At 43.7% G+C, this 27,007-nt stretch overlaps 1 protein-coding gene and 1 non-coding gene across 3 annotated transcripts; both read left to right on the forward strand.

The window, feature by feature from the left end:
- The first annotated feature begins 3,077 nt into the window (after window positions 1-3,077).
- On the forward strand, window positions 3,078-26,453 carry RILPL2 (Rab interacting lysosomal protein like 2). 2 transcript variants are annotated; one of them, XM_088828125.1, is made up of 4 exons: window positions 3,078-3,714; window positions 12,371-12,522; window positions 19,345-19,458; window positions 25,516-25,904. In XM_088828125.1, the coding sequence occupies exons 1-4, from the start codon at window positions 3,391-3,393 to the stop codon at window positions 25,523-25,525; spliced, it is 600 nt and encodes a 199-aa protein (XP_088684251.1). In that variant the 5' UTR covers window positions 3,078-3,390; the 3' UTR covers window positions 25,526-25,904. The 2 variants fall into 2 exon arrangements, with proteins under 2 accessions (XP_088684251.1, XP_055260453.1); XM_055404478.2 differs by lacking the exon at window positions 25,516-25,904 and adding an exon at window positions 25,932-26,453 and having other exon boundaries at window positions 3,090-3,714.
- Window positions 19,116-19,222, forward strand: LOC129542938 (U6 spliceosomal RNA). The gene has a single exon (XR_008683192.1). It is a non-coding gene; the product is annotated as a U6 spliceosomal RNA (small nuclear RNA).
- Window positions 26,454-27,007: the final 554 nt, after the last annotated feature.

The following is a 27,007-nucleotide window of genomic DNA, read 5'->3' on the forward strand; positions in this document are numbered from 1 at the left end:
TGGATGCAATCGCAAAAATGACAGACTGATCTCTGTTCATTTCCAAGGCAAATCTTTTAATATCACAGTAATCCAAATCTATGCCCCAACCAGTAATGTTGAAGAAGCTGAGGCTGAACGGTTCTATGAACACCTACAAGACCTTCTAGAACTAATACCCAAAAAAGATGCCCTTTTCGTTATAGGGGACTGGAATGCAAAAGTAAGAAGTCAAGAAATACCTGGAGTGACAGGCAAATTTGGCCTTGGAGTACAGAATGAAGCAGGGCAAAGGCTAATAGAGTTTGGCCAAGAGAACACACTGGTCACAGCAAACACCCTCTCCCAACAACACAAGAGAAGACTATACACATGGACATCACCAGATGGTCAACACCGAAATCAGATTGATTATATTCTTTGCAGCCAAAGATGGAGAAGCTCTACACAGTCAGCAAAAACAAGACTGGGAGCTGACTGTGGCTCAGATCATGAACTCCTTATTGCCAAATTCAGACTCAAATTGAAAAAAGTAGGGAAAACCACTAGACCATTCAGGTATGACCTAAATCAAATCCCTTATGATTATACAGTGAAAGTGAGAGAGAGATTCAAGGGATTAGATCTGATAGAATGCCTGAAGAACTATGTATGGAGGTTTGTGACATTGTGCAACAGGCAGTGATCAAAACCATCCCCAAGAAAAGGAAATGCAAAAAAGCAAAATGGCTGTCTGGGGAGGCTGTTTGGGGAGCTGTGAAAAGAAGAGAAGTGAAAAGCAAAGGAGAAAAGGAAAGATATAAGCATCTGAATGCAGAGTTCCAAAGAATAGCAAGGAGAGATAAGAAAGACTTCCTCAGCGATCAACGCAAAGAAACAGGGGAAAACAACAGAATAGGAAAGACTAGAGATCTCTTCAAGAAAATTAGAGATACCAAGGGAACATTTCATACAAAGATGGGCTCGATAAAGGACAGAAATGGTATGAACCTAAAAGAAGCAGAAGATATTAAGAAGAGGTGGCAAGAATACACAGAAGAACTGTACAAAAAAGATCTTCACGACCAAGATAATCACGATGGTGTGATCACTGACCTAGAGCCAGACATCTTGGAATGTGAAGTCAAGTGGGCCTTAGAAATCATCACTACGAACAAAGCTAGTGGAGGTGATGGAATTCCAGTTGAGCTATTTCAAATCCTGAAAGGTGATGCTGTGAAAGTGCTGCACTCAATATGCCAGCAAATTTGGAAAACTCAGCAGTGGCCACAGGACTGGAAAACGTCAGTTTTCATTCCAATCCCAAAGAAAGGCAATGGCAAAGAATGCTCAAACTACTGCACAACTGCACTCATCTCCCACGCTAGTAAAGTCATGCTCAAAATTCTCCAAGCCAGGCTTCAACAGTACGTGAACCGTGAACTTCCAGATGTTCAAGCTGGTTTTAGAAAAGGCAGAGGCACCAGAGATCAAATTGCCAACATCCTCTGGATCATGGAAAAAGCAAGAGAGTTCCAGAAAAACATCTATTTCTGCTTTATTGCCTATGCCAAAGCCTTTGACTGTGTGGATCACAATAAACTGTGGAAAATTCTGAAAGAGATGGGAATCCCAGACCACCTGACCTGCCTCTTGAGAAACCTATATGCAGATCAGGAAGCAACAGTTAGAACTGGACATGGAACAACAGACTGGTTCCAAATAGAAAAATTAGTACTTCAAGGCTGTATATTGCCACCCTGCTTATTTAACTTATATGCAGAGTACATCATGAGGAACGCTGGGCTGGAAGAAGCACAAGCTGGAATCAAGATTGCCAGGAGAAATATCAATAACCTCAGATATGCAGATGACACCACCATTACGGCAGAAAGTGAAGAGGAACTAAAAAACCTCTTGATGAAAGTGAAAGAGGAGAGTGAAAAAGTTGGCTTAAAGCTCAACATTCAGAAAACTAAGATCATGGCATCTGGTCCCATCACTTCATGGCAAATAGATGGGGAAACAGTGGAAACAATGTCAGACTTTATTTTTGGGGGTTCCAAAATCACTGCGGATGCTGATTGCAGCCATGAAATTAAAAGACGCTTACTCCTTGGAAGGAAAGTTATGACCAACCTAGATAGCATATTAAAAAGCAGAGACATTACTTTGCCAACCAAGGTCCGTCTAGTCAAGGCTATGGTTTTTCCCGTGGTCATGTATGGATGTGAGAGTTGGACTGTGAAGAAAACTGATCGCCGAAGAACTGATGCTTTTGAACTGTGGTGCTGGAGAAGACTCTTGAGAGTCCCTTGCAAGGAGATCCAACCAGTCCATTCTAAAGATCAGTCCTGGGTGTTCATTGGAAGGACTGATGCTAAAGCTGAAACTCCAATACTTTGGCCACATCATGCGACGAGTTGACTCACTGGAAAAGACTGATGCTGGGAGGGATTGGGGGCGGGAGGAGACGGGGACGACAGAGAATGAGATGGCTGGATGGCATCACCGACTCGATGGACATGAGTTTGAGTGAACTCCGGGAGTTGGTGATGGACAGGGAGGCCTGGCACGCTGTGATTCATGGGGTCGCGGAGAGTGGGACACGACTGAGCGACTGAACTGAACTGAAAGTGAGGGTCGGAGGAGTTAAGTAACTCTCCAAGGTCACACGCTGGACAAGTGGAGGATCCCAGGAGAGAGCCAGGTGCAGAGCGCAGGGAAATCTCCAGTTTACTGAGGGTCAGATGCTGCAGATCCCGGTGACAATGGGCCTGAAAGCAAGTCCAGATCTCCGGACTTCCTGGAACTGCCACCTACTGCTGTTTTCCAGCTTTGCCGCAGAAAATACTCTCAGAGGCCGGATCTGCCTCCACATACCATGCAAATTCTATGGCTGGAAGGCCCAAGTACAGCAAGGGAAAAGCTGTGTGCTTTTTAGCCTCTTTCCCAGGCTGCGGTGGAAACCCCGCCCCCGTCTCCGTGGAAACGCGGCTTCCGCGGTCGCCGTTACCAAGGGGCGGGGCTGAGGGGCGCTGCCCTTCCCCTGGTCTGCGGCGGCTCCCAGGCTGGGAGAGCGATCACAGTCACCCTTTAACTTCTCTGTTCCTCTTCTCCCCTGCCCTCCCTTCCTCTTGTCCTCTCTTGTCCCGAACCGTATCCTGGAGCCCGCACTCCTGCACGGGCTTCGGCGTGGACGGTGCACCGGGAGCACGGGCCTGCGAGCCGCCCCGCGTGGCCTCCGCCGACGCCGCCACCTCCCGGGCCCAGCCCTCGGAGGCGCTGATTGGCCGCTTCTGGGCCACATTCCCCCGCCCCCGGGCCCGGCAGGGTCCTCGGCCCAGCGGAAAGTTTTCTGCGCCGGGAGGAAGTTGAACCTTCGCAGACTCCGAGAAAGCAGCTCCGGAGGCTGTCGGGGTCTGGGCCGCCATGGAGGAGCCCCCTTTGAGAGAGGAAGAAGAGGAAGAGGAGGAGGACGAGGCGGGGCCCGAGGGGGCTCTGGGCAAGAGCCCCTTGCAGCTGACCGCTGAGGACGTATATGACATCTCCTACGTGATGGGCCGTGAGCTGATGGCCCTGGGCAGTGACCCCCGGGTGACACAACTGCAGTTCAAGATCGTCCGCGTCCTGGAGATGCTGGAGACGCTGGTGAATGAGGGTAACCTGACGGTGGAGGAGCTAAGAATGGAGCGGGACAACCTCAGGAAGGAGGTGGAGGGGCTGCGGAGAGAGGGCTCGGCCGCCGGCCCGGAGGTGAGTGCGGGGTGCAGGGAGCACCCAGTGGGAGGGGGGCCGCTTACCTCTCTTGAACATCCAAGCCCCTCAAAACAAATCCCCACGAGTATCAAGTCCTCAGTTTAGAAGTGTTGTGTGTGCTCAGTTGCTCAGTCTTGCTCGACTGTTTTCGACCCCATGGACTGTAGCCCACCAGGCTCCTCTGTCCATGGGATTTTCCAGGCAAGAATTCTGGAGTGGGTTGCCATGCCCTCCTCCAGGGAATCTTCCCGATCCAGGGATGGAACCTGAATCTCTTATGTCTCCTGCATTAGCAGGTGGATTCTTCACCACTGCTCCATCTGGGAAGCCCAGAAGCTTTAAGATAGGTACCATTAACTGAACACTTACTAGGTGCTGGGCCATGCACTGAGTATTTTCTAAAGCAGAGGCTTCCTGCTGGAAGAGGGAAGGGCAGAGTCTTAACCACTGGACCACCGGGGAAGTCCATCTTGCAGAAGACAGATTGATGGGGACCTTGAGCAGTGGTTCTCAAGCTTTTACTCTGTTACTCACTCAGTCATGACCAACTCTTTGAGACTCCGTGGACTGTAGCCGGCCAGGCTCCTCTGTCCATGGGATTCTCCAGGCAAGAAAACTGGAGTGGGTTGCCATTTACTTCTCCAGGGGATCTTTCCCACCGAGGGATAGAACCCGGGCCTCCTGCATTGCAGGCAGATTCAGTACCAGGGAAGCAGGCATTTCAAGCTTTAGCAGGCATCAAAATCACCTTGAGTGATTAAAACACAGATTGGCTGGCCCCAGTCTCAGAGTTTCTGACTCAGTAGGTCTGCAGTGAGACCTAGAATCTACAACTCTTCACAGGTTCCAAGATGATACAGGTGCTCTCGGTCCAGGTTTCACGATTTGAGAATCTTTGACCTGGGTAAGAGGTACATTTTAACTATAGAGAAATTACTGCTTATGACCACAGAAAAATATGTACAAGAATATCCAGGGCAGTTTGATTCATAATTGTGTCAAACTGGGAAACAATCCAGATGGAACAGAGGAATGGATTTTTTAACTTGTGGTATGGAATACTATACAGCAATGAGAAAGTACGAAACACACAACTATATGGATGAATCTCACAGGTATTACATTGAGAGGTAGAAGCCAGGTACAAAAGAGAGCCTCCTATACGTAGAATTCAAGAATTGACAAAGTAATCTTTATATATATATATATATAAATTTTTTGGCTGTACCAGGTGGCATGTGGATTCCTAGTTCCCCAACCAGGGATCAAACCCAAGCTCCCTATATTAGTGGTGTGGAGTCTTAACCACTGGACCACCAGGGAAGTCCCATCTTTACTTATAGAAGACGGGTTGATGGTAACCCCAGGATGGGAGAGTGGGAGAGAACAGGAAGGAAATATATAGGGAACTAATCTGGATGTGGGTACTTGGGTATACACATATGGTAAAAATCATCAAGCTATAAATTCAAGATTAGTGCATATTTCTGTATATATGTTATACCCCCATTTTACAAAATTACATTTTGCATCAATATTCAAAACTGATGAAACAAAGTTTCAAAAAAAAATTTATCCTAACTCACCCTTACCAAACATGATATATAGTCATACTTTCCTATTTAATTTTTATGAATTTTTGAATTATTTTGCAACTCACTAAATTAATATCACGACTCTCTAGTAGGTCTCCAGTTACAGTTTTAAAAAAAACCTTCCTTAAGTGAATTATCTCATTTAATCCTCATACGATTATTATTCCCATTTTATAGAAGCAGAGACATGGAACAAATAAGTAATCTGCCAAGGACTTATAGCAAGTAAGAGGTGGAGGCAGGATAAAAGTTCAGAGATGCTAGTCTGGTTTTCCTTTTTTTTGGCTGTACTGAGTCTTCATTGCTTCTTGAGGGCTTTCTCCATTTGCAGTGAGCAGGGACTACTCTAGTTGTGGTGCGCAGGTTTCTCATTGTGGCGGCTTCTCCCATTGTGGAGCACAAGGCTTAGTTGCCCCAGAGCATCTGGAATCTTCCCAGACCAGGGATCAAACCCATGTCTCCTGAATTGGCAGGCAGATTCTTGTCTACTGCGCCATCAGGGAAGTCCTCAGAGATGCTAGTCTTAACCACACAGTACTAAAGTACAGACCTGTAACTTTACTTGTGGTAACATTTGATGAGTGACTACACTGTGAGGTCCCTAGAGCTATGGAGCTAAATTAGACAAGGTCCCTGCCTTCATGGAACCTCACAACTAGTGGGAGAAGCACAACACACAGACCTTCAAAACCAGCCCACAGGATTACAGACCGAGAAGTGTGCCATGAAAGAACAACAGGAGCAGGGTGGCTGAAATTCACAGGAAGAGTGAAGATTTCCGGTAGCTTTGTTGGTACACTTTTACTTCACCTACTCATTAGTCATGGTGACAATTCTATTTGTAGATAAGGTTCTTCTTTAGGATCTGTCATATGAGATGGTTGAATATCATGATTAGTAGCCTGACTTTTGAGATTCAAGAGCAGTTAAATGACTTGCCCAAGATCCCTCAGCTCACATTTTGCTTTTGTTTCCTGTCATCTCCAACTCCAGGCACGAAGATAGACCCACGATGGATCATGACCGGTGTGGTTTGCACAGGGGCCGGGCCATTTCCTGCCTGGGGCGTAGCCCCAGATGAGATAGCACATTTTCCTTCCAAACCTTGAGAACGAGCGTGGGGGAAAAGGCAGAGAGAATGAATATTTAATGCTGCTAGACAGTTTATAAAAATATCCCCTTGTCTTTTTTTTTTCTTCTTGTTTTCTTAATTACTATTTTTAGCTGTGGTAAAGTAGAGGTGAAATTTACCATCTTAATCATTTTTCAGAACAGAGTTCAGTGGCATTAAGTCAATTCACACTATTATGCAACATCACCACCGTCCTCTCCAAAATGCCCATCTTGCGAAACTGAAATTCGGTGCCCACTAACTCCAAATTTCCCTTCTCTCCTTAGCCTCTGGCAATTCTGTTCTCCTTTCTGTCTATATGAATTTATCTATTCTAGGTACTTCATATAAGTAGAATCAGATGATTTTTGTTCTTTTGCCACTGACTTATTTTTTCACTTCATGTCCCAAGTTTCCTCCATGTTGTGGCATGTGTCAGAATTTCCTTCTTTTTAAAGGCTGTATACCATTCCATTGTAGGGATTCACCAGTTTATTTATCCATCTGTCAGTTGACACTTGGGTTGCTTCTACCTCATGATCTGTATAAATATTGTTTCTCTGAACATGGATCTATAAATCAATCTTCAAGCACCTGCTTTCAAGACTTTTGGGTATATATCCAAAAGTGAAATTGCTGTATCATGTGATAATTCTGTTGTTAATTTCTAAAGGATCAGCCATTCAATTTTTCATAGTGACTTCACCATTTTACATTCTATCAACTGTGTCCAAGAATTTCAGTTTTCCCACATCCTTACCAAAGCTTGTTTGTCTTTTTTTTTCTTTCTGGCCATACCATATGCCATGTGGGATATTCCTTGTGAAGTCAAATGCAGTGAAAGTCACTGAGTTGTGTACAACTCTTTGCGACCCCATGGACTATACAGTCCATGGGATTCTCTAGGCCAGAATACTGGAGTGGGTAGCCTTTCCCTTTTCCAGGGGATCTTCCCAACCTAGGGATTGAACCCAGGTCTCCAGCATTGCAGGTGGATTCTTTCCCAGCTGAGCCACAAGGGCATCAACCCATGTCCCCTGCAGTGAAAGCACAGAGTCTTAACCACTGGACCATCAGGGAGTCCTGCCAACACTTGTTATTTTATATTTTGTTTGTTTGATTACAGTAGCCATCCCAATAGGTGTGAGATTTTTTTCCTTTGTTTTTTTAAAATTTAAGTTCGAAATTCAAAAGTTACAAAAGTATTTGCCTTGGAAAAGCTCTCACATCCCCTCCTTGGAAAAAATTTAAGCAATCAGTTTCTTAAAGTATCCAGAGCTACTTCATGCAAACACAAGCAGATATGAATATAGTTTTCTGTTATTCACACAGATAGTATGATAATATATACCCTGTTCTTCCACTTGCTTATTTTCACTTAACATGGCATGAAAGTGGTACTAAATCAGAATATAAAGAGCTTCCTCATCTTTTTAAAAAAAATTTATTTACTTATTTATTGGCTCCACCAGGTCTTAGTTGCATGAAGGATTTTTAGTTGTGGCCTGTGGGGTCTAGTTTCCTGACCAGAGATCAAACCCGGGACCCTGCATTGGGAGCTCAGTCTTAGCCACTGGATCACCAGCAAAATCTCTACTTCCTCATCTTTTAATGGCTTTTGGAAACTTCCATTGTACAGTAATATCAGTTGTTCAACCTGAGGGTTCTCAGCTTGGACTTTTTGGGACTCTGCTCACCCCTGTTCCCCAAGATTGAGTCTGATCCATGAGGTCCATGAACTTGCATGGGAAGAAATTATATTTTTATTTTCACCAGCCTCCAGATGAAAGGTACCACTTTATTCAATCATGAATGCATTCATGTTGATGTTTGGTAGAAATCAACACAATACTGTAAAGCAATTAGCCTTTGATTAAAAATAAATAAATTAAAAAAAATCATGAATGTAGAAAACAAACCACAGTAATATTATCAGTAGTACCCCTGATAATCATCAGTGTAAATCACAGGTGTTTTCATATCCCATTACAATGTAGTACATATCTCAAAACTTTGTTTTTGTTCTGTATCTTATTGGACCTGTGGCTACATTGTGTTTAATGAAGGAGCAGGTCTCTGGATCACATACTTATTTTTAGATTTTGATGAGTGTATGTTATCTTAGTTGGTTTCCTTGTCATCCTATGCCTTTTGTTTTATACATTTAAGATCATTATTCTGAGATGGAATCCACATGGGCTTTACCAAACTGCCAGAAAAGGTTTGCAGAACACAAAAAAAATGTTAAGAATCTCTGCTTTAATGAGTTTCCTATCAAAAGACCTTTGTTTTCCAATCATTTGCTCTGAGCCCGAGCCTCAGTGGATTACTCTGATCTGTACCCGTTGGCCCCTGAGTATGTAGAGGAAGTGGACTCACTGGGTCAAAGGGAAGGCATTTGATATTTTAATGTGTATATGTGCTAAGTCACTTCAGTTGTATCCGACTCTTTGCAACCCCATGGACTGTAGCCCACCAGGCTCCTCTGTCCATGGGATTCTCCAGGCAAGAATATTGGAGTGGGTTGCCATTCCCTTCTCCAGGGGATCTTCCCAACCCAGGGATCGAACCTGGGTCTCCCTCATTGCAGGTGGATTCTTTACCATCTGAGCCACCAGAGAAGCCTGGTGCCACCAGGAACTGTTGCCAAATTGCACTAAAGGGGACAAAATGATCGGCTCCCTTTGCAGTCAGTGAAGGAGCCAGTTTCCCCACAGCTTTTACAACACAGTGTTTTCTCAAACACCACTGATACTTGTCAGTCCAAGAGGAGGAATGTGGGCACTACTACCTTTCTCCTTGTGGTATGTCTTATCCTCTTCTGGAATATTCCAGAGTGTGGTGGTGCCTCTGTTTATTTAACTAGACTTCTGCTAATGGACATTAAGGTTGTTTTCAGATATTTGCTTCATTTTAACTTCAGTTTGAAAAAATGTCAAACCTATGGAAGAGTTGCAAGACAAGTACAATGAACACTTGTATACCTTTCGCCCTGATTCAGTTGTTGTATTCAGGTGTGTATATGTGTGTTTGTGTGTGTGTATAGTGTGTCTTAAGAAATACACACTGGGAACTTCCCTGGTGTCCAGTGGTTAAGAGTCTGCCTGCTTATGCAGGGGATGTGGGTTTGATCCCTGGTCTAGGAAGATTCCACATGCTGCAGGGCAGCTAAGCCCATGCACAACTACTGAAGCCTAGAGCCTGTGCTCCACAACAAGAAAAGCCGCCACAATGAGAAGCCCGAGCACCGCAACTGGGGAGTAGCTCCCACTTGCCAAAACTAGAGAAGGCCCATGCAGAGCAACAAAGACAAACACAGTCAAAAATAAATAAAATTATTTTTAAAAGAACAGAAATTGACACCGAAACTTCCCTGCTTCCACTGCCTGGGGTGTGGGTTCAGTCCCTGGTGGGGAAACTAAGATCCTGCATGCCGCATAGTCCAGCCAAGAAAAAAAAAAGATACACACACTGAAGTATTTATAGACACCCATATACACATATGTATATACACATTATTTTCTCATTCAAAGTCTGCCCAGCTATTTGTGCAGACATTATGTTAGCTGCAGATTTAGTAAAAGATTAGGATCTTTTACCCTAAATACTAAATACTTCAGTATGTATTTCCTAGACATCCTGTTACATAACCACAATAAATAATCAAGTTCGGGGGGGAAAGTTGGTAGAATCTGCTACTGCTGCTAAGTCGCTTCAGTCGTGTCCGACTCTGTGCGACCCCACAGACGGCAGCCCACCGGGCTCCACCGTCCCTGGGATTCTCCAGGCAAGAACAGAATACTAAGCTCTAAATGCCATCCCTATTCAAAATTCATAATAATGACCTTTATAGCATTTTTTTTCTGATATAGAATCTAGTATAGAGTTGTACAGTATCTTTAGGAAATCTTTCTCTCTCATTTTTTTTTTTTGTTTTTGGCCACTCCTCTAAGCATGCAGAATCTTAAATTCCCCAACCAGGGATCGAACCCTCGCCCCCTGTAGTGGGAGCTCAGAGTCTTAACCACTGGACCCCAGGGACATAGGACACCTCTCTTCAGTCACCTTTAGTCTGGAGCAATTCCTCAGCTTTTCCTTCTCTTTCGTGACATTGACATTTTTGAATGTGTTATGTATCAGTGTCTGTAGAATGTTCTTCAACTTGAGTTTGTTATGGTGTCTCCTCACAGTTAGATTCATGTTTAAACAAGTAACACGTGTTTAGCAGGGTTATCACTCAAGTGATGCTGTATCCTTCTCAGGGTCTCGGATCAGGAGGTGCCTGATTCAGTTTGTCGTTATTGGTGTTTGGTGATGTTAACTTCTAGCCCTTGGTTAAGGTGTTGTCTACAAAATTTCTGCAGTGGAAGAGTGCTTTTATGCCCTTTGTAATGCACAAGTAGCCTGTGGGAAAATACTTTGAAACTGTGTAAAATATCCTATTCTTCGACAAATTTTCACCCAATGGTTTTAGATCCATTCATTAGTCTTGCCTGAATCACTTATCACTAAATTGGTTGCAAAAGGATTTTCTTTTTTTTTTTCTTAGAATTTTCTGACTCTTATCATCTTCTACACATTAATTGGCATTCCAGGGATCTCCTTGGTGGTCCAGTGGTTGACTCTGTGCTCCCAATGCAGGTGTCTGGGGTTTGATCCCTGGCCAGGGAAGTAGATCCCCCATGCTGATCCCGCATACTGCAACTCTGAGTTTGTTTGCTGCAACTGAGAGTTCGCATGCCACAACTATAAGATCCTTCATGATACCGGAAAGATCAAAGATCCCCTGTGCCTCACCTAAGATCTGGTGCATTCAAATAAATAAATAAATATTAATTGGCATTCTGCTGTAAAGTACAGATTCCCTTCCTTCCCAGCGTATTACTCAGAGAAATAGAACAATAGGAGATATAGATGTAGCTATAGATACAGATGAGAATATTCATTATAGGAATCAGCTCAGGTGGTTATGGAGGCTGAGAAGTTCCACAATCTGATGCTTGCAAACTGTAAAACCAAAAAAGCTGGTGTCATAGTAATTCAGTCCAAGTTGGAAGGCTTGTCTCAGGGGCTGATGGTAAAAGTCATGGTTTGGGACAGTTCAAAATCCCAAGAACCAGGAGCATTGATGTGCAGTGCTCAAGAGCAGGAGAAGGATGTCTCAGCTCAAGCAGGGAGTGAATTCACCCTCTCTCCACCTTTTTGTTCTATTCAGGCCCTTAATGATGCCCACCCACGTTGGAGAGATCCCTCTGCTGTACTTATATCACCAAATCAAATGCTGATCTCTTCCAAAACACACCTTCACACACACTTCAAAATAATGGGCTAACCAACTATCTGGGTATTCCTTAGCCCAGTCAGGTTGACATATAAAATTAGCTGTTAGATCCCCATTAATTAGTTAATTAATTTAAATTTAAAAAGTATAGATTCCTGAATCCTCCTCTTTTTATTTGATGGCTTTTATCCAGTCTTGTTATTATTCATGTTGTTACTCAGATTGTTCAGTTTGGCCAGTAGGAGCACCTTTGAACTATGTCCTTTTGAGCTGTCTCCATCCTTCACACAATGGAATATTCCAGACTCAACTTGGACTTTCCCTGCTCCAGCCCTAGACTCAGCCCCTCTCCAGAGAGCCCTGGCTCCTTTCTTGGAGAATAGTACTTCGAACTCTTGCTGCTTCTTCTTTAAAAATTTTTTAAACAGGATCTTAGTTCCCCGACTAGGGATCACATCAGGGCCCAGAGTCCTAATGAAAGCAGAGTCCTATCCACCGGACTGCCAGGGAATTCCCAGACCTCTTTACCATCAACCAGACACTTGCAGCAGGCAATGCCTCACCTCATCAGGTCCCTGGGAGTAACAGAACAAGAGAACTTTCCTGTCTGGGATGAAAAGTTCATCCTCATGTGGGAAAATGTACCAGCGATGTCCTTTCTTACAGGTGAACCTGGGACCAGACAAAATGGTGGTTGACCTGACAGATCCCAACCGACCACGGTTTACTCTGCAGGAGCTGAGGGACGTCCTTCAGGAGCGCAACAAGCTCAAGTCACAGCTGCTGGTGGTGCAGGAAGAGCTGCAGTGCTATAAGAGGTAGGCTGTGCTGCCCTGGGGCTCCTACTCTGCAGAGCCAGGTCCTGTCTGGAGCTCCTTGATATGTTACCTGTCTGTTCTGATGTTCATTCAGTCAACTTACTAGAGACCCACTCTAGGCTGGAAACTATTCCCGGCACTGAGGGTAGAGCAGGGAACAAAATAGGAAGTCCATGCTAGTCTAGGGGGAAGATAGGCACTCAGCCAGGAAGCCTGCAGTGAGCACGCAGGATGAGGGTGGTGGATGCTGAAGAGAATGTAGAAAAGTGGCTTGACAGAGACTGGAGTGCTGGGGAGGGGCCTGTGTCAGATTGGGTATACAGGGAAGACCCCTCTGAGGTGACTGACAAGAAGCAGCCAACCAAGTGACAGTTTGGTTGGGCAAAAGTAGAACAGGAAGTGCAAAGGTCCTGGGGTGGGAACCATTTGGCCAATTTAGGGGACCCACCATGATGCTGGGAGGGATTGGGGGTGGGAGGAGACGGGGACGACAGAGAATGAGATGGATGGATGGCACCACCAACTCGATGGACATGAGTTTGAGTGAACTCCGGGAGTTGGTGATGGACAGGGAGGCCTGGCATGCTGTGATTCATGGGGTCACAAAGAGTCGGACACGGCTGAGCGACTGAACTGAACTGAACCATGGTGGAACTTGGAATGTGAGGTATACAGTGGTTCAGAAGAGACCAGGAGCTGGTCGTGTTGGCCACAGAAAGGGCTTTAGGTTTTTATTTTGTTGTTGTTGTTTTTATTGGTGTATAGTGGTAATGGTAATCCACTCTAGTATTCTTGCTAGAGAATTCCATGAACAGAGGAGCCTAGAGGGCCACAGTCCACGAAACTGCAGAGACAGACACAACTGAGCGACTCACACACATAGTTGCTTTACAATGTCATATCAATTTCTGCTGTACAGCAAAGTGAATCAGCTATTTGTATACATATATCCCCTCTTTTTTGGATTTCCTTCCCATCTAGGTCACCACAGAGCATTGAGTAGAGTTCCCTGAGCTATACACTATTTTCTCATTACTTATCTATTGTATACGTAGTATCAATAATGTATATGTGTCAATCCCAATCTCCCAATTCATCCCAACCCCACCAAGGAGCTCTAGTTTTATAGCAAATGTAACAAGAAGACTTAATCAAGGGAATAACCAGGTCTGATTCACTATTTGAAAAATCAATGTGGTGATTCTGATAACTGAACAATTTGGTTATGTAAGAGAAAGTCCTTGTTCTTTGGAAAGCCACTTAAGTATTTAGGAGTAAGGAGGTAAGATTTCTCCAGTTCTCTCTCAAGAGAGTTCGGAGAGAAGGTAGATAGTAGCCGGGGTGGATGGGTCGGTGGATGGAAAGGTGGATGGATGGCCAGGTAGGTAGATAGATACATGGATAAGCATTTGAAGGATTGGGGTAAAAAGTATATGGAAAGTTTTTGCACTAATATAATACCTTTTCTCTAAGTTTGAAATTTTATACAAGTTAAAAGTTAAAAAAATCATAATAAATATTGTAGGATAAGCAAGGCAGGAAATAAGGAAGTTGTTGATATAGCAGGTTTGGACTTTGCTGTATCCCTCTGTACCATGTTTCCCAAAATGTTTTACTTTACATAGGTATTTCTTGAAAAGGAAGCTCTAGGAAGTCCCCTGGTGGCCCTGTGGTCAGGATTCGGTGCTTTCACTGCCATGGCCCAGGTTCAGTCTGTGGTTGGGGAACTGAGATTCCCACAAGCCACATGGCACGGCATAAAGGAGCTCTGTGGTTGAATAATTCTGAGAAGCCCGCAGTTAAACAAAGCAGGTTTCATTAGAGGCAGGCAAAGGAAAGACCAAAAGAATAAAAACGTATTGCCTACTAATATTTGTTTGTTTTTATTTTATTTATTTTTGGCAGCGCTGAGTCTTCGTTGCTTTTCCCAGGCTTTCTTTAGTTGCGACGAGCTGGGGCTACTCTTTTGTTTCAGTGTGAGGGCTTCTCTTGTTGTAGAGCACAGGTTCTAGGTGCACGGGCTTCAGTAGTTGCAACGCACAGACTTGGTAGCTGTAGCTCGCCGGCTCTAGAGCACAGGCTCAGTCCACTAGTATTTGTTTCGTTTTGGTGTATTGGTGGTGCTGCACAGCACATGGGATCTTAGTTCTGCAGGGTCAAACCCATATCCCCTGCATTGGAAGCGTGGAGTCTTAACTGCTAGACCACATGGACGTCCCGTGCCAACTAATATTTATCAGTTCAATTCAGTTCAGTTGCTCAGTCGTGTCTGGCTCTTTGCAACTCCATGGACTGCAGCACTCCAGACTTCCCTGTCCATCACCAACTCCCGGAGCTTGCTCAAACTCATGTCCATCAAGTCGGTGGTGCCATCCAACCACCTCATCCTGTCTAGTCCCCTTCTCCTCCTACCTTCCATCTTTCCCAGCATCAGGGTCTTTTCCAATGAGTCAGTTCTTTGCATCAGGTGGCCAAAGTATTGGAGTTTCAGCCTAGCACTAGTCCTTCCAATGAATATTGAGGACTGATTTCCTTTAGGATTGACTGGTTTGATCTCCTTACAGTCCAAGGGACTTTCAAGAGTCTTCTCCAACACCACAGTTCAAAAGCATCAATTCTTTGGTGCTAAGCTTTCTTTATAGTCCAATTCTCACATCCATATATGACTACTAGAAAAACCATAGCTTTGACTATACAGACCTTTGTTGGCAAAGTAATGTCTCTGCTTTTTAATATGCTGTCTAGGTTGGTTATAGCTTTTCTTCCAAGAGCAAGCGTCTTTTAATTTCATGGCTGCAGTCACCATCTGCAGTAATTTTGGGCCCAAGAAAATAAAATAAAGTTTCCATTGTTTCTCCATCTGTTTGCCATGAAGTAATGGGACCAGATGCCATAATCTTTGTTTTTTGAATGTTGAGTTTTAAGCCAGCTTTTTACTCTTCTCTTTCACTTTCATCAAGAGGCTATTTAGTTCCTCTTCACTTTTGGCCATAAGTGTGGTGTCATCTGCGTATCTGAGGTTATTGATATTCCTCCTGGCAATCTTGATTCCAGCTTGTGCTTCATCCAGCCCGGCATTTCGCATGATGTACTCTGCATATAAGTTAAATAAGCAGGGTGACAATATACAGACTTGATGTACTCCTCTCCTGATTTGGAACCAGTCTGTTGTTCCATGTCCAGATCGAACTGTGGCTTCTTGACCTGTATACAGATTTACCAGGAACTCTGGTTAGTGTATCCCAAGCATAATTTCAATTAGTGTTCACAGCAAGCCTGTGAGTTAGGGTAATATTATCCCCAACATGATCTAAGGGTCAGAGAGGTCAAGTAGCTGCTCAAAGTCCCTGGGCTGGTGGTGGCAACCTTGAGATGTGATGTCAGACTGACACCGGAGCCTGAGCTTTTAATTGTCATACCACATTGAAACTTGGAAAGTTTGGACGTATGGGATGTACTCTGAAACAAAACAAAACAAAAAATTTTTTTAAATTTGACTGTGCCAGGTTTGCAGTGCGAGGGATCTTTAATTGAAACATGCAAATTCTTAATTGCAGTTTGTGGGATCTAGTTCCCTGACCAGGGATCCATCCCAGACCCCTTGCACTGGGAACAGAGAGTCTTAGCTAATGGACTACCAGGGAAGTCCCCCAATGATATTATTCGTTAAAGTCATTCAATGTGACATCATTAAGAGAGCAGCAAAGTAAAAATGTCCTTAGAAAGCCCTATCCGAAAGGACTGAATTCTGCCAACAGGAATTTAATTGTCTTCCTTCCGCTGAGGTTGGAACCATGTTAATGGAAAGACCTGCCTTCATCTCATTTAATAAGTGCTCCAGACACAGTTAATTAAAAAGAGGAACTGCTAGACTGCCAATGCCGTAAGCAGCTTGCAAGTGAATAAAGCAACACATGTTGGTTCCAGTTTTGAATTCCCAGAGAACAACAGATGGGCATTTCCCATCTGGTGCAGGCTGATAGACAGATAGCAGGATTCTGTTTAGTCTCTAGCGTTATATATTCTGGAGAAACCAGCATGTCAACTGAGGTGTTCTCTTAGCAACTGCATCAATTTGGAAGCCCAAGCTCATACTAAGGATAGTTTTTAACTGAAGGCAGCTATTGTAGGCTGTTTCCAAAGATGGACACAACAGTTTTTCCCATCCTGCAGTCCTTTTGCAGTGAGACTTTGCCACTCCTCTCATCAGAGTACAAGTAAAGTCTGTTTTCCCTTTTCTTGAATCTAGATGGCCCTATAACTTTCTTGGACCAGTTGAATGTGGTAGAAGTGAAGCTGTTTGGCTTCCAAGGTTAAGACTCTCAAAGGCCTAACAGCTTCCATGTTTGTGCTCTCAGACTGCTGCCTTGAGACTGCCATGCTATGAGGAAGCTCAAGGCAGTCACGTGGAGAGGTCACATGAAGAAGAATCGAGGGGTCTCCTATGACAGCCCCAGCTGATCCACCGACTGAACACGGCCACTTGAGAACCCCAGAGTGGACCATTAGGAGAGCCACCAAATCAACCATAAGAGACAGAGCCATCTGGGAATTCCTTGGTGGTTTCAGTGGTTTGAATTTCACAATCTCACTGCCAAAGGCCTGGATTTAATCCCTGGTTAGGGAATTGATATCCTACAAGTGCAGAGCAGCCAGAAAAAAAAAAAAAAAAATAGAGCCATCATGAGAAGTCATAGATCATGGTTTTTTGTTTGTTTTCACTTTTTTTTTTTTTTGGCTACACTTTTGGCTACACCCTGTGTCATGTGTGGGATCCTAGTTCCCCAATCAGGGATTGAACCCACACCGCCTGCATGGGAAGGCAGAATCTTAAGCACTGGACTGCCAAGGCAGTCCCCCATCATTATTGTAAATCACTAAGTTTTAGGGTGTTCTGTAGCTGTAGGTAGTGGGGAAAGGTAATTTTTAGATCAAGCTGCCAGTATGGTTGGTTTTGGTTCTTTCTGGCTTGTAGACAGCTCCCATACTGCTGTGTCTTCAGCTGGTGGAGAGAATGAGAAAGAGAGAAAGCTGTATTTCCTTTTAAAAGGGCACTAATCCATCATGAGGGTCCACCCTCATAACCTCATGTAAACCTAATTGTCTTCCAAAGGCCCTATCTCCAAATACTGTAATACTGGGGGTTAGGGCTTCAACATACAAATTCTTCAAAAACAGTTAAAAAAATTTTTTTTAATTGTTTTTATTTGACTGTGTTGGGTCTTAGTTTCAGCATGTGGATTCTTTTAGTTGTGGCATGCAAGCTCTCAGTTGGAGCATGTAAGATCTAGTTCTCTGACCAGGAATTGAACCCAGGCCCCCTGTACTGGGAGCTCAGAGTCTTAGCCACTGGACTACCAGGGAAGTCCCAACATATGAATTCTGGGAGGACATAATTCAGTCTATGGTAAGGGGGAAATTTACGCCTGTAGCATAGGCATAAATTTACGAGTTGGTACACACAACAAAACACCTAAGTGGATCTAATGAGCTTACTGGGTCAGACATTAAAATGCTTCCTCACAGTCAGGCTTCTTTTGGTTGCAAGTGACAGAGATCCTATTCAAACCAGCTAAAGTACAAAAGGAGATTTTGTTGGTTCACATAACTTGGAAGGATCCTAGAATTGCTCTCAGAAATAAAGAAAAAAACTGCATCTAAGACCTCAGGGTTGGAATCAGGGACCCCAGTCCTGATTCTTTCTTTGATTCTTTTTCTTTGTTGGCCTCCTTATCTTGTATTAAAGACAATCCTTTTCTGAATCTTAGGGAGCATGTCTGCTTTCAGTCCCAGTGGAGCAAGTGAGAGAGAACAGCCTTCTTCCAAGTTCTGTACATCAAGTCCAGGGAGATACTCTGGCCCTCTTTGGGTCACCTGACTTCAGTATCTTATTGATTAATATCGATCTAGCTCTTAGCACCACCTGACTTACTGTATATTTTTACATTTTTACTTATTTGTTCTTTGACTATTTTCTTCTCAATGGAATATAAATTGCATGAGAGAAGATATTTTATCTGTTTTTGTTCATTGCTATGTCTATATACCTTGGTAGACTGTGTAGCTTAATAATATTTGTTAAATGAATGAATTCCATGTATTATCTCACTTTATCCCTCAATCCTAGAAGGCAGGTACGTTTATGATCCTTTTATTACCAATTAGGAAATCAAGGCTTAAGTTAAAGCAGTCATCCCCAATCATTTTGGCATCAGGGACCAGTTTCATGGAAGACAATTTTTCCACAGACCAGGGTGGAGCGGGGAATGATTTCAGGGTGATTCAAGAACTTTACACTTTTGTCCACTTTATTTCTAATCTAATTCCACCACTGATCTGACAGGAGGTACCAGTTGGTGGCCTGAAGGTTGTGGAGCCCTGCGTTAGAGAATTTATACATGATCATATTTCTAAAAAATTAGAGAAGCTTGAAGTACCAGCCATGGTAATTAGATAAGATAAAGAAAGAGGAAGTATCAACACTGGAAAGGAGGAAGGACGAGTCCAGAGATATGGGTCAGGATGTCTAACTCTAGAGCTTTCAATGATAGTATTATTAATATAATAATAATTACGAAGAAACTGCACTTTCGGTGCCTGCTTCAGCAGCACATATACTGCAATTGGAATAAAACAGAGATGATTAGCATGGCCCTTGCATAAGGATGACATGCAATTTCAGGAAGCATTCCATATCTTTTAATAATAATAATGAATATGTAAACAAATAAACTGTAAAAAGAAAAGAACCTTCACTTTCAAAGCTGCACAGATAAGAGATCTGCAATAAAACAACCCACTTATTTATCTCATTTTTCCCAGTGGCCTGATTCCACCAAGAGAAGGCCCAGGAGGAAGAAGAGAGAAAGAGGCTCTTGTTCCCAGGGGCAGCAATGCCAACAGCAACAAGGAGGAGAAGACAATCATAAGGAAACTGTAAGCTGACTTGCTGCCCCATGTTGCCACTAAATAATCACTCAAGGCAGGAATGGGGGTGAGTGGGGAGGCCCTACTTTCCTGGTGGTGGTCCTGCAGCTGATACGAAAACTCTATGCCAGTGTATTATGGTATCTTCTAGGCAGTAGCATAAGCACCTGATCTTATTAATTCATTGACTCATCACAGTGACCCTTTGAGGTAGGCACTGTTGTTATCCTTGATTCACAGATGGGGAAATAAATTCCAGGGGGTAAAGTTCTGTACCCAAGGTCACACACATTATAAGTAGTGAAGTCAGTATTTGAACCCAAGGAAGTCCAGGTTCTACACTCTACTGCCTCCTTGTGATATAATAACAATAACCAGATAATAATTCTAATAATATTAAACAACAAGAAAAACAATAGCAATAATTATTGGACTTTATGGGGGCTACGTCATCACCTCTTTTACTTCCAACTCTGGAGGGGCCCCTGTCTCCAAACATTAGGACACATAAGACAGTTTCCTTCGAACACTCCCCTTGTTTTCATGCACCTTTGTTCATTCCTAGTTTCTTTGTTTGCTGCACCTCAAAACATAGACTGTGAGATGATAGTTAAAGTTCAGATTCTCAGAAATAAAATCGCTGATTCTAGGAGGAGGCCCAGAAATCTGGATTTTTAATGAATGCCCAGACAATTGAATGTGGGGAACCTTTGGACAACAGCCAGAGATATGCCTTTTCTTCTCTTTTAAAAAAGTATTTATTTATTTATTTGGCTGTGCCGGGTCTCAGTTGCAGCACACAGGATCCTTGATCTTCAATGTGACATGTGGGATCCCTTAGTTGTGTGATTCGAACTCTTACTTGTGGCAGGTGGGATCTAGTTCCCCAACCAGGGGTTGAATCCAGACCCCCAGCATTGGGAGCACAGAGTCTTAGCCACTGAACCAGGGGTATGCATTTTCTGACTCCAGGTATGAATACAACTAGGCACACCTTAGTTTCTTCCATTTCTTAAACAAAGGAAAACAACAGAATTGGAAAGAGTAGAGATCTTTTCGGAGAAGGCAATGGCACCCCACTCCTGTACTCTTGCCTGGAAAAACCCCATGGACGGAGGAGCCTGGTAGGCTACAGTCCATGGGGTTGCTAAGAGTTGGACACGACTGAGCAACTTCACTGTCACTTTCATGCATTGGAGAAGGAAATGGCAACCCACTCCAGTGTTCTTGCCTGGAGAATTCCAGGGACAGAGGAGCCTTTTGGGCTGCCGTCGCACAGAGTCGGACATGACTGACGCGGCTTAGCAGCAGCAGCAGCAGAGATCTTTTCAAGAAAATTAGAGATACCAAGGGAGCATTTCTTGCAAAGATGGGCACAATAAAGGACAGAAATAGTATGGACCTAACAGAAGCAGAAAATATTGAAAAGAGGTGGTAGGAATACACAGAAGAACTATACGAAAAAGATCTTCATGACCCAGATAACCATGATGATGTGATCACTCACCTAGAGCCAGACATTCTGTGTGAAGTGCAGTCAAGTGGGCCTTAGGAAGCATCATTATGAACAAGCTAGTGGAGGTGATAGAATTCCAGCTGAGCTATTTCAAATCTTAAAAAATGCTGCTGTGAAAGTACTGCACTCAATATGCCAGCAGATTTGGAAAACTCAGCCGTGGCCACAGGACTGGAAAAGGTCAATTTTCATTCCAATTCCAAAGAAAGGCAAAGCCAAAAAATGTTCAAAATACTGCACAATTGTACTCATCTCACACGCTAGCAAAGTAATACTCAAAATTCTCCAAGCTAGGCTTCACCAGAGAACTTGAATCGAGAACTTCCAGATGTTCAGGCTGGATTTAGAAAAGACAGAAGAACCAAAGATCAAATTGCTGACATCTGTTAGATCATAGAAAAAGCAAGAGAATTCCAGAAAAATATCTACTTCTGCTTTATTGACTATGCTAAAGCCTTTAACTGTGTGGATCACAACAAAATGTTGAAAACTCTTTAAGAGATGGTAATACCTACCTTACCTACCTCCTAAGAAACCTGTATACAGGTCAAGAAGCATCAGTTAGAACTGGACATGGAACAATGAACTGGTTCCAAATTGGGAAAGTAGTACATCAAGGCTGTATGTTGTCACCCTGCTTATTTAACTTATATGCAGAGTACATCATGCAAAATGCCAGGCTGGGTGAAGCACAAACTGGAATCAGGATTTCCAGAAGAAATATCAATAACCCCAGATAAGCAGGGTGACAACATAGAAAGTGAAGAGGAACTAAAGAGCCTTTTGATGAAAGTGAAAGAGGTGAGTAAAAAGCTGGGTTAAAATTCAACATTCATAAAACTAAGATCATGGCATCTGGTCCCATCACTTCATGGCAAATAGATGGGGAAACAATGGAAACAGTGACAGACTTTATTTTCTTAGGCTCCAAAATCACTGCAGATGGTGACTGCTGCCATGAAATTAAAAGACACTTGCTCCTTGGAAGAAAAACTATGACCAACCTATACAGTGTATTAAAAAGCAGAGACATTACTTTGCTGACAAAAGTCCATCTAATCAAGCTATGGTTTTCCCAGTAGTCATGTATAGATGTGAGAGTTGGACCATAAAGAAGGCTGAGTGCCAAAGAATTGATGCTTTTGAACTGTGGTGTTGGAGAAGACTCTTGAGAGTCCCTTGAACTGCAAGGAGATCAAACCAGTCCATCCTAAAGGAAATCAATCCTGAATATTCATTGGAAGGACTGATGCTGAAACTCTAATACTTTGGCCACTTGATGCGAAGAACTGACTCATTGGAAAAGACCCTGATGCTGAGAAAGATGGAAGATAGGCGGAGAAGGGGACGACAGAGGATGAGATGGTTGGATGGCATTACCGACTAGATGGACATGAGTTTGAGCAGGCTTCCGGAGTTGGTGATGGACAGGGAAGCCTTGTGTGCTTCAGTCCATGGGGTCACAAAGAGCTGTACATGACTGAGCAACTAAACTGAGCTGAACTGAGGCACACCTTTCCTCAACTCCAGGCTGAAGCAAGCAGCCTATTGGTCTTGGTTGCTTTGAAAATGTCTGACCTGGTGACATTTACCAGCTCCTGGTCTTTTGGATTGAAAGTGAGAAACGTCCTTGATCAAGGATGTCTAACTTGAAAGCCTGCGGGGGCCAAGCACTTCATGTGGATGTGTGAGGCGGGGCGTAGGGTGGGGTAGGGGATATTTGCCCTTCAGCTCTGTCTGGCCAATGAACAACATGTGAACAGACCTTCTGATTCTTGAGAGATGCCAAGGCGTCGGATTTGTTCATGGAATCTGTTTTCCAAGTGCTGGCAAATCATCTTTGCTTAAAAATAAAAACCGTGCGATCCAAATGAACCCGCATTATGGGCTGCATCAGGTCCTCAGCTTTCATCCAGCTCTTGCTTCATTAGTCTTGCCTGCCAGGGAGGGCTGAGGGGACTCAACTTCCATTCATGTACTTGGTCATTAGTTAGTCAACAGACCCTCACTGAGTCTATACTGTGCGCCAGGAGAGGTGTTCACCCTGGGGGTACTGCCGTGACCGATTTTGTAAGGACTCTGTTGACTCTGGTTTTACAGGGAAGTAATTTGGAGGGGTCAGAGATTCTGGGTTACCTTCCAGGGCAGATTTAATTAAGATGCCTTTGTTTCAAGAGAGAAGAGAGATTTTTTTTTTTCTTTTTCTTTTTTTGGATCCTTAGGAACAGAGCGTTCCATTAGTGATTCTCAGCTCATGGCACGATGAGCTTCGTTGTCAGCACAAGCTTTCTTTCTTCTTGCTTTTATTTATTCCTTCTTTATCTCCATCCCCCATTCGCAATCTGCTTCCCAGCTCCCCTGCCCCTCAGCCCATCTCATATGTATTTAATGTGTTCTAAAAAGTATATATTGTTTTATGTGGATGTTTTCAATGGTAACTGATATTTTAACACTTCATTTTCATTCTCTTTCCTAGTGCTTTTTTTCCCCCCTTCACTTAGCACTGTCATTGTTTTCCTTTTCACCAGGCATTCTTCTTTGTTAGGCTTTTTTTTTTTTTTTCTGCTGCGCCATGGCTGCGGGATCTTAGTTCCCAACTTGGGATTGAACCCTTGCCCCCTGCAGTAGAAGCTCAGAGTCCTAACCTCTGGACCTCCAGGGAATTCTTCAGGCACTTTTCTACAAAAATTTCAGTAATATGTTTTACTAATACAACGCTTCCAAAATACTGTCATTTTCAATGTGTGATCACTATAAAATATTATTAATGAGATATTTTACAATCTTTTTTTAAAAATAGTATGTCTATTTCACACTGACAGCATATTTCAATTAAGACTTGCAATGGCCGCTGTATTGGGCAGCACAGCTTTAAGCAATATATGGTCAAATGCTTTGGGTTTTGAGAACTGAGTGTGAATGATTCTTTTCTTTAGTGTTTTTAAAAAATTATCCCTAACATAAAATTTACCATTTAATCATTTTTTAAAAATTGAAGTATAGTTGATTTACAGTGTTGTGTTAGTTTCAGGTGTATAGCAAAGTGATTCAGTTATACGTATATATAATATATATCTTTTTTAAAAAAAATATTCTTTTCTGTTATAGGTTATAGCAAGTTATTGAACATTATTTCATGTGTGGTACAGTAGGTCTTTGTCGTTTATCTGTTTTATATATAGTATGTATCTGTTAATACTAAAATCCTGATTTATTCCTCCCCCGTACTTCCCCTTTGGTAACCATAATAGTTTTCTATGTCTTTTCGACCATTTTAATCATTTTTTTAAAAAATACTTTTTTATTTGGCTGCACCAGGTCTTAGTTGCAGGACTTAGGATCCTTAGTTGAGGTACTCCGGATCCCCAGCCACAGCATTAGGAGTCTTTAGTCTCAGAATTCAAACTCCTAGTTTCGGCATGTGGGATCTAATTCCCCGACCAGGGATTGAACCCAGGACCCTGAATTGGGAGTGTGGAGTCCTAGCCACTGGACCAACAGAGAAGTCCCCATTTTTCAGGGGCATTACATATCAATATGTTTACAGGGACTTCCCTTGGTGGTCCAGTGGTTAAGACTCTGAACTTTCACTGCAGGGGGCATGGGTTTGATCCCTGGTCGGGGAACTAAGATCTCACACGCTGTGACCATAAAAAGAAAAAAGGAAATTTATGATATTGTGCAGCCATCACCACAATCCATTTCCAGAACTTTTTCATCATCCCATCCTGAAATTCTGTCTCCATTAAACACTAACTGCTCAGTTCCTCTCCCCCAGCCCCCTCTCTGTCTTTGAATGAATGAACAACTTTCCGAAGAATTAGGTCATGCTGAGAAGGGTTTTATCTTTGTCCTGAGGACAGTGGGGAGCCCTGGAAGGGTTTAAGCTGAGGAATGACTTATCTCTGCACAGTGATGCAGTCATGCTGGCTGCTGTCTGCGTGGATTGTGGGGGTGGTGGGGGAGGGGGCGGACAGGAAGGCTGTGGTGCTCATCAGGGTGGCTCGGCCTGGGGGTGGCAGTGGAAGAGATAAGTGGTGGGATTAGAAACATATTTGGGGCACGGTGACTAAAATACAACAGATGGGATGACAGGAGAGGAATTGAGAACAACTCCCAGTTCCTGGCTTGAATGACTGGGTGGGGGGTGATGTCATTTCCTGAGGCAGGGAAGTGGGGGTTGGGAGGTGGTATACATAGGTTCAGGGGGAGGGCGGATGTGCCCTAACGCCTGTATCCACACATGAGTCAAGGGCTCGCCCCTGCCTTTGGCGGCAGAGCTGCTAGCAGGGCTGGGACTGGAGCTTGTCTTTGACTAGAAGCAAGAGCCTGTATCCCCATCACTGACTTTTCAGCTCACTGGCCATCTTTGCATCTTTCTAACAACCTGAACTAGCATTGACATTGTACTTTGTGATCACCCCCATGTGTCAAGTGGACTTGACAGGAGGACTGAAAGTTTCGTGCTCATGCCTCAGGGGATATCTTTATGTGTTATCTGTTATATCCAAGAATTTACATGTTAGTCATTATTCATTTTATCATTGTAGGGAACACTGAGAAGTTATCGTTTCCTCTACAATAAAAACCACTTAAAATGAGAACAGAAACATTCCAGACTCCATTTGTCAGTCTAGCACAGTGGTTAAGTGGGCTTCTGGGCCCAATTCCCAGTTCCAAGACAAAATTGTGTGACCTTGGACCTGTTACTTAACCTCCCAGAACCTCAGTTTGCTCATCTGTAAAATGGGGCTATTGACTGTACTCAACCTCCTCATGTTGTTATGAGTGTGAAATGAACTAGTGGATGGAAAGCCCTGGAACAGTGCCTGTTGCATAATGATCTCTTAAGAAATAAACTTTTGGGTGAATGGCCTGCAGGAGCTGCTTACAGAATTTGCAGGGAGTTTTGCACCCCCGCTTCAGAGCTCTCTCTGTTTCCTCTGACTCCCCCGCCCCCCACCAGGTTCTCTTTCCGATCAGGGAAGCAGACCTAGACCTGAGGCCATGACTGCGTTCTCAGACACGGAAGACAACCCACGAAGACGACTTCCACAATCATCTCTCGGTGCCATGCGCACCCACTGCACTTGCTTCTTCGCTTCCCCTCAAAGCAATCCGAGGAGGAAGGGGTGAGGCTTTCTCCCCGGCTGCAGAACTGAACACCCCTGAACGCTGGGCCAGGACAGGAGAAGTGGCAAAAGAAATTGAGAAAGCAGAAGAAAGAAACAGTGGGGCCACCTGCAGCCCCACTGCAACCACCCAGGGGGGCCCAGGCACATAGATGTGGATGCCAGCTCTGCTTTCCTGGGCCCATGTTTGTACCACACAGCAGTGAAATGCACCAGCCCAAGTGGGGATGGGGAGAGGGTGCAGGAAAACCTGGTATGGACATTGCGATGGTGACTTCACTGATATTTAGTGAATATTTGATTTTGCTCATATGACTTTCTATATATGATTTTGTATTAAAGTAAAATGACTTTTACACTTTCTGTGTTTTAGAGTGGCCTCTTAGAGTTATGTGACCTGGTGTAAAGTATTTCAGCCTTTTGGAATTTTGGTTTCCAAATTTGTGAACTGTATACTGTTGACTCTTGACCAATTCAGTTTGAACTGTGCAGGTCCACGTAAACACCGTGAAATTGAAAGTGCAAATCTCTCAGTCGTGTCCGACTCTTTGCAACTCCATGGACTATGCAGCCCATGGAATTCTCCAGGCCAAAATACTGGAGTGGGTAGCCTTTCCCTTCTCCAGGGGATCTTCCCGACCCAGGAATCGAACTGGGGTCTCCTGCATTGCAGGTGGATTCTTTAACCTCTGAGCCACCAGGGAAGCCCGTAAACACCATAGTACTGCACAATCTGCATATGTGGAGATATGAGATGGTTGAATCTAGTTGGATCTGCATATATGGAGGAGGAGCCTTGAATTCAGAGGCTATAGCTATAAAAGACTATAAGCTATAGGTGGATTTTAAAAAAATTTTATTTTTTGGCCATAACACGTGGCACGGGACTCTTAGTGCTCTGACCAGGGAT

This window comes from Moschus berezovskii, chromosome 19 (assembly GCF_049115385.1).
Source record: "Moschus berezovskii isolate FMDL1 chromosome 19, NW_MosBer_1.0, whole genome shotgun sequence".
In the NCBI taxonomy this organism is placed as follows: Eukaryota; Metazoa; Chordata; class Mammalia; order Artiodactyla; family Moschidae; genus Moschus; species Moschus berezovskii.

Coding starts and splice junctions, on each gene's coding strand:
- RILPL2 (XM_055404478.2), top strand. CDS start 3,391: ATGGAGGAGCCCCCTTTGAGAGAGGAAGAAGAGGAAGAGGAGGAGGAC. Junction 12,523..19,344: donor GAGCTGCAGTGCTATAAGAG/GTAGGCTGTGCT, acceptor CATTTTTCCCAG/TGGCCTGATTCCACCAAGAG. Junction 19,459..25,931: donor AAGACAATCATAAGGAAACT/GTAAGCTGACTT, acceptor GCCCCCCACCAG/GTTCTCTTTCCGATCAGGGA.